General features: G+C 40.2%; 1 protein-coding gene across 1 annotated transcript; it reads right to left on the bottom strand.

The window, feature by feature from the left end:
- Nucleotides 1–2539: 2539 nt before the first annotated feature.
- LOC126184187 (piggyBac transposable element-derived protein 2-like) lies at nt 2540–3124 on the bottom strand. Its single transcript, XM_049926555.1, has one exon. The coding sequence runs from the start codon at nt 3122–3124 to the stop codon at nt 2540–2542; it is 585 nt and encodes a 194-aa protein (XP_049782512.1).
- Nucleotides 3125–8358: the final 5234 nt, after the last annotated feature.

Here is an 8358-nt window from a genome sequence, read left to right as displayed (position 1 = left end):
CAATGCAAATACAGAAAGACTTTTCTTTCTAATCCAGAGTCACTGGGCAAAATAAACAAGCAGTTTGTCTGTGCACTTCCGGTTGCAAGTATACCATGATTATAAAAATTTAGTGGCAAAGAGTCCCACAGCTGTCTAATAAATGACAAATGACAATTAAGGAAGATAAGCTGTACTCTTTGGCTACTGTTAACAAAGAGCAAATGATGTGAAACATATAATAAGGTGTGTAATAGTTTCTAAACATAAAAATGTAGAAATAAAACGTATCTATAGTTAGTTCACATTTTCTTGACCTGTGAGCCCATTGTTCTGATCCTTACCTGGCAGTAGGTAGGCTGCTACTGCCAGCCTATGCGACCTTACAACAATGGTATTATAAAAGTTTCAATTTAATTTCATATTATTACTACAAATGCCACCACTTTTGAACATGAATATCTCTTTAATAAGCTTTTAGGAAACCTTGTTATTAGCACACATTATTTCTACCACAGGAGATGGTCAGTACTACAGATCATGATAGTAGATGCATTCCCTCATACCTCCCCTCAGCCTGCTGTAGTCTAGAGCTTCTTCCTCTGCTCCCTGAGCCCACCACAGTTTACAGGTCAACAACAGGTGAACAGTCGGTGGTTCTCAACATAAATATTGGTACTGCAGGAGTCTGGACATATTTCAAAAAAGCTGGGTTAGAATGTGTCTTTATGAGTGCTATCATTTTTTAATCATTTCTAGGTCACTACATTCATAAAACACTCATACAGAAGCTATTCCTATAATTTACTTTTGGTTGAGGATATAAGAGCACGTGGTACATGCTGCCATTTCGGATAGAAGTTGAGAAACCTTGTTAACTGCATGACTGATGAGATGCCTTAGGCAACTCTCCACCCATTTAAACTGTTGGTACAGTATTTCATGTCTGTTGCAATTGAGATTCAAGGTAAATTACCTAAACTAAGAGATTCTTGGGGCATGGTCATAAAAGCCAACAAATTTCACAGCAAAGTTTTTATTCTCGTTAAGTGCCCGTATTCTTGCTGCCTATAAATTACGAGTCTGCTGTGTGTGATTGCGGAAATCGTTATAAAATGTTAACAGAAATTTCTTGCATGGGCATGAAAGTAGAAGATGTTTATGAATGTGGCAAATTTTAACTTTACTTGCAGTTGTTGTAGAGTGAGCTGTATTACTCTGCAGATACTGTTGCTGATCCCAAGCCTGGAGAAAGGAGGAGGGTTGGCAGCATAGAAGAGCCATAACAAATTTGCTGCACAATATTCAGTGGTGTTAGCTAAGGTCCATTGCATTAGTTGTGATAAGATCATTTATATTCGATTTTTTCACACATCTTCATCTTATAAACATGATTGAAATGCTTGAAAATAAGGCAGTTACCCAGCCTCTCAGTAAATATCGCAGGTTATCTCGGTCATTGTAGGCACTGAGAATATCATGCAGACACACAAGACCTGTGTTGAGCAACCCCAACTGCCACATTGCCAGAGTCAGCTTTATCTGTTTCCATCTTGTTCCTTCTGTTTTGTGCTGTACAAACATTTGCCATGGCCTAAGCACTGGGTTAATAGTAATGGTTGCCAGAAGAAAGGCCACATTGTCTCCATGTGTTTTTCACTTATTCCTTTCCAGCCCAACTTTTATTTACTTGTGGGAAAAAATAATTTTTTGCGTAATTCCCTACATAATGATTGGAATAATATATATTTATAAGAAATTTTGTTATTTTTTTGTTTTTGGAGGGAAATTTGGGATGACTCCATATGGCATCATTGGGCAGGATTTGTTTCCTTCAATCAGGTGGTTGGGATGTCACAGTGCTTGATAATGGAACTTGAATTGATAATTTACTTACACAATTTGATGCAGTTTATTAAAGAAAAATTAGTACATACAATAAGGCAACTTGCATTTCAGGACAATTTTATTGTTTTTTACAGCATGATTGTTACTTTACATGAAAATTTAAGAAACAGTTCCTGTCTTTGGTAAAGCAAAGAGGTTTATTACATTTGATGCATTTCGTTTGAGAATATGCTGTAATGCACAATTTACATCTCTGTTTGTTTTCTACATGCTGTGGCCAGTGTGCAATGTTGTCATACCTTACATCATCAACTGGGCTGGGACCCAATGGGGCTCATTTCTTCACAACTGTAGGTGATGGTCTGTCATCTGATGGCTGTCCTCATCTTCTTACGAAAATGTCTCCTGCTTTTAGTAGTCCATGAGCTACATCAGACCGAAAAATCAACAGAGACATGTGTTTGGTAATTTCTCTTTGTCTGCATTGGCGGTGGTATAGGAGCCACGCATTCACAACGCACATGTCAAGGAGGTGGAATACGATCCTTAAATAAAATCTTTTCACACCAATATTACTCCTATACAAAGCAACCAGCATGTCATGCAGATCAATTCCTCCCATCGAACGGTTATATTCTAACAATGTCTGGCCTTGGAACACCAATATATTTTCGATCTCCCACTGACCAACGTTTCACTGGTTCTACTGAACTTACTCCTTTGTATATGATGCTAGAACGACAGACTTGTTATCATACCACTTCAGCGCTATGATGTTCCTTTCTGTTTCAGTTCGATAATCGTGTGATCCTCGTCCCTGCTTTTTCAGCTCACTGTCTGCTTTTAGATTGCAGCCTTTAAGTCTTGTGGGTCTAACAGTTCCAACATCCAAAATGCCATAGTTTTTCAGGGCAGTAATAAGATTGTAAGAGGTTAACCAATTGTCTGTAAACATTTTAAAAATTTTGTATTTTGGCAGTCCTTCCACAAACCTTATCACAATATCACCACTTATACCAAGACCAGTATCATTATGTACAGTTCCTTTCCCTCGGTATATTTCAAAATTGTACACAATTCCACTAGAACCAGCATGGGCAAAAACTTTTACATCCCACTTGTGTGGTTTGCTTTTTACATACTGTTTCAGGGATGAATGACTTTTGAAAGGAATGATTAATTTATCCACTGAATGATATTCCTCAGGTTCAATAATTGAAAAACCTTGTTTGAATTTGTCAACAAATGGTCTCACCTTGAACAGCTTGTCATAATCAGGGTCCTCTCTTTGTTTCATTTTAGTGTTGTCATTCACATGTAAATAATTTCTTAGCTTATGAAACCTATCTCTAGGCATTGAGTCAGCTATTGGAGAAAATCTTGTAGCCTTTGCCCAGTACATTCTGTAACTTGGCATTTTCACAACACTTGCTAGGATGTTTATCCCTATATACTTTTCTATTTCTTGAACATTTTTTATCTAAAGATTCACCTGTCTTCTGTGTGCAGTATAGATTAGATTGCTCGACTAAGTTCTGGATAATGTCATCACTACACATTGTTCTGAAATACTGCAAAGGTGTCAGTTCATCTCCTGGAGGGTCAGAAAAAACTGCATTACATGATGTGTCCACTTCTTCACTGTCCTTCATTCGCCACCAAAGATCCCAGTGTGTATCACACTGAATTTTCTGAGCTGAATGACTTGGTGCAAGGTTTGGCTCAGCAAGTAATCTTGAAGCTAAGGGAACATCATCTTCATCATTGGCTTGAGGGTCCAGAATTTCAACCATATCAAGGTCCATTCCTTGAAGAAACTGTATATCCATTGTAGTAGGGCCCTGCTGCTGAGCATTTTCAATCTCTTCCTCCACAGCAGATGTATCAAGGTCCAAATCAGATAAATCACCTTCGAGAAGCAGCAATATTTCTTCTTCTGATAATGATTTATGATTGCGAATCATCTGGTAAACTAACCAGGAATTTTTTACTAAAGCAGCAAAAAAACTGGTAAATTATATCAATAAAATTTTTAACATATTAACATTAGTTAGTATAATAAAGCTTCAAAAGAAACTTGAAATTATTAGAGTTACACATTATGGTAAACTTTAGTCAAAGTTATTGCATGTACTACATTTGGTAACATAACAAATGCCCAATGATGCCAAATGGAATCACACATGTTTGTGACTTCCAAGCAGATAATTACTGTAACTAGCATTATTTTCAAAGTGTTTACTAGTTAATTTACACTTTCAACAATAATTTATTAGTGCAACTTTTATATTAATTTGCTTCCTTTACCTTGATATAATATTTTGAAAGTCCAGCTGGGTGCACTGTACCGTTGACACCATGCAACATTACTTTTGTCAAGGCATTGTAGCCTGTTGCTCTCTGTTTTAACTAATTCACAGTAACCAACGTAAGAACAATGAACTTTAGAAAGCCCTGCACACTTGTTTATAATCTTTAGACAAATAGTTTGGCCTTGGGAAAAAGTTAAATATGATGATGCCATATGGCATCACTGGGCTGGAAAGGGTTAAGGCTACTCTGGATATGGCCATGGATGTAACTGTGTCCCCAGTGCTTGTGACTTCTCCCAAGTTGTTTATAGAGTTAAGTATTTCTCGCCAAATGCTTGTTGACACTGATGCTGCAGTGAATGCTGTGTGAGTCCTGGCTCACAGCATTGACACTGGTCACGTGGAAGCTGGTTAGTTATAACGAACAGAACATTGTGCTCTTGGGACAATTTACAGCATCTGCCTCTTACAAGTTGGTGATTCATTCCATTACAATTTTGGTGGTTGCTGATGCTCATGTTGAGAACTTGTTCAGAATGGACGCATTACAGTTATTTAAATTTTCTATCACCGATGCAAGTCACCTTGTGACTGATCAGGTACACTGTGTGAGGAGTTTTCAGAGCTGTTTTCAGAAGGTATGAAGTGCACCACGAATTTTTCTGCTCATATTTCTTTGGAATACACTGCTTGGCCTCATTTTAGTGGAGCACGTCCTATTCCTGTCAGCCTGAATTGAAAGCAGAATTGGACAGACTTTAATAGCTAGGGGTAAGGCAACCTGTTATGGCTAGTGAATGGTTGTTACCACTGGCTGTAGTTCAGAAGGTGTTGGGGAAATTTTTCTTCTGTGGTGACTTCAGTGCTGCTGTCAATATTTGTCCAATCACGGGTACATATCCTCTACCACTCTGGGAAGAACTTTTGGCGAAATTATCAGGTTGCCAGTACTTTTCTAAAATTGATTTGTCTGAAGCGTATCTACAGGTTCCTGTGGATGAAAAGTCTCTATGAGTTCTGGTTTTAATGCTCCTTTTGGTCTCTGTCAATATCTGCCCCTTCCTTTTGGTGTGGCTAGTGCCCCTGTAAATTTCCAAAGGTGTTTAGAGCAGGTGACTATGCCTGTTATTGGTTGCATTCATTATACAGGTAATATCGTTATCACAAGCTCTTCCACAGCCTACCGCTTTAAAAATTTGCATATTTTGATTTCCTGTCTTAGAGTCCTCAGGCTTCTGGTGTAACCATGCAAAATTGCAGTCCCCTCAGCCTTCCATTGTTTATTTGGGGTTTGAAGTCTTTCGGGCTGGCGTTCGCCCTCTGCCTGATCTCATTTCCACTGTTACATATATGCCTTGCTCTCCATTCATAAAGGAGCTTCAGGTTGACCTGCCTTTAAACATGGTAATGTGGATGGCTAGTCTCACCTTCCTGGGGGTCCTGATCATGACTTAGATTGTGGTGAAGAATTGCTTTGCTTCCATCTTGATACTGAAACACAGGCTGCGGTTCAGGGTTTCCCAGTTACAAGCTTGTGCATAGCAGCTGCCGTTGCTGCCAACACACTTCTCTGTCAGGAGGTGTGCTTTATTTAACAGGGTTGTCCAGGCCAGGTAAACTGCCAGTTAAGGCTTCAGACTCCATGCACAAGTATTTTTCCTTACAGTATTGTCTCCCTCTCTTTTTGACAGTGTTCTGCTGTTATCCACAGAAGACCATTCTTGATGTGTTGTGGTGTGAAGTTCTGTGCCATCTCCACCAAGGCCATTAAGGGGTTTCATGCACTAAAGTGTTAGTTAGGAGACATGGTGTTTCGCCAGGGATTAATGGTGAAATAGTCTGTTTTCTTGCACCTTGTGAGCAGCGTGCCCAACAATAGGCAGCTTCCAGGGCATCTCTGCCCCCTGGCCTGCTCTATCCCAGCCATGGGAATGCATTCATTTAGACTTTGCGGGTCCACTCATGAATGTGTACTGGTTCTTGGTTGTGAAGGCATTTTCCCAGTTTCCTTACATTGTCTGGTGTGCATCAACATTGGCTGAGGTCACAATTCATATGCTTTCGAGGTTTTCTTCTTTTGATGCTTTTGAGGATTTTTTTCTTTTGGGAGGGATGCCATGTACCTTAGTTTCCAATAAAAGGCCCAAGTTGGTTTATTACATCTTCCAGTTGTTTTGTTCCCATCATGGCATTCATCATGTTACAGCTCCGCCATTTCACCCCCAATCAAATGGCAAAGTGGAACGACTAGTGCGTAAATTTAAGTCCCACATGTAAGAGTTTGTTGTGGTTTCTTCACTGGACGAAGTAGTTCTGTTTTTTGAGCATCTTTGCTTCACACCTACGGGGGAGCAGAGCCTGGTTCAGTTACTTCATGGCTGGCACCCACGCATGCTTCTTCAAATTCTGTGGCACTCGATATTCCTGCTGTGGTCAGGTTCGTCCAGATGTTTTGCTGCCCAAGTGGACACTTGCACTGTTTTCTGCCAGTGGGGATGCCATCTTCATGAAATCCGTATGGCTGACAGGCTTTAGATCCACCATTTTGATCAGTTGTGCCCCCGCTCACTGCCAGAAGCTACTGGTTCTCCGGTGTTGCCCCCATCACCGCAGTCTGCTCTGCCTACCTCTGCCTCAATTATGTGATCGCCTGCTTTGGAGGCAGCCCCATCTCATTGGCTGCCTCCTTAAAGTGTGGTGCCCTTGGGATCCAGTTTCCTGGTGCCAGGCTCCAGCCCCTCTCTAACCTGGAGTCTATTGCCACAGTCTGCTGTTCTGGTCGGGCCACCTCCAACGGCTCTTCACCATCTTCACCTCAGCCATCATTGCCAGTGGGTCCACCCATGACTCATCCACACTGGGACCTGGCCACTGATGATCATGCAGAGATGATGATATCACCCTTCCTCCCCAGTGCTGTTGTTGTGCTATATCCTGCCACTAGTGCATCTGAGTGTGAGTGTGCTGATTGCCATGTGTGTGTGTGTACTTAAGTCAACTGCCAATGGCATCAGCACAGGTTGGCCACTGGAGGCCTCCTGTAGGAACTGTGCACACAGCACTGTCTCCCCTGCACTATCTACTGGCATTTTGCACTTATATACATGTGGAGCAGTGCTAACTCACACCTGCTTTGTTCTTTTAGATTGTACTACTCACATCAGTTGTTTTGTGTACTGCTTATGTTGCACCTTCTGTGTGATTCTTTTGTCTTGCTGTGCGTGGGGTCATGAGAGTCTTATTTCTGGTATTGTTCAGAGGTTTATGAATAACGCCACATTTGTGAGCTTGGGTCTGTTATGTGTGTTACTTAGGTATTACAAAAATAATTATTTATTAACAATGTATTAGTATCATCACCAAACAATACTGGCCAAAGTTTATGAATGTTTAGGGCTGATTATTGCCAAATATAATAAACAGAATTGTACCAAAATGAAAAATTGAGGAATGCCTTTTCTTACTACTTGCTCCTTTCATTGAATGTTTTCACCATATGTTTTAGGTGATTACAATTTTCTGGACCCTAGACTCCTATGTTGTTAGAGCAATACACTTTGACATGCAGTAGTGCAACTGGTGCTTACACGGTCATGTTTTTGCCTGTGCAGATGCTCGACATCATGTAAGTATGCTCTTAGGTTGCTGGATTGAGAGGTTATAACATGATCACATAGTGCTTCCTTGACATCTTGGATATGTTTGATTGGATTTTGAAGCACCTGTAGTTATTGACATGGCTACCACTATATTAAACAGAACAACTACTTTTGCTGTTTTGAAAATTTTAAGGAAGTGACCTGTCATTGGGTAGTAGAGTCTTATATCAGATCAGTCACATTATGTCACTCATTTTAGAAGATAACTGCAACGTTGTTACAAAAGCAGAATTGTTTGTTGGGTTTCTGTGTTGTAATACTGCAAATTTCACTAGAAGTGACTGGACGATGAAAAAATTATCTTGGGAACATACCTATGTCTGGGCAATGACTGGGTGGAGAAAGACTGGTAAAAGAAGAAAGCGTGTCACAGTGCTTGTGACGTGATTGTTGACTGTCTGACATAACCATTTATGGTCAGAGAGAACACAGTCTTCGTTCTTGATGCATGTTATTGATTGTCTCTTGTGTTTCTCACCAAATGTCTTGTTGATGGCTTTCCACATGGCTTTGAATTTATTACTTGAGTCTGCTGATTGTACATTTCCTTGGCTTCACAA

Source organism: Schistocerca cancellata, chromosome 4 (genome assembly GCF_023864275.1).
Source record: "Schistocerca cancellata isolate TAMUIC-IGC-003103 chromosome 4, iqSchCanc2.1, whole genome shotgun sequence".
NCBI lineage: Eukaryota > Metazoa > Arthropoda > Insecta > Orthoptera > Acrididae > Schistocerca > Schistocerca cancellata.
This window is presented reverse-complemented; position numbering and strand designations above follow the sequence as displayed.

Bases quoted from the DNA above. Each gene is read 5' to 3' on its own strand.
- LOC126184187 (XM_049926555.1), bottom strand. From the start codon at position 3,124: ATGAAACAAAGAGAGGACCCTGATTATGACAAGCTGTTCAAGGTGAGA.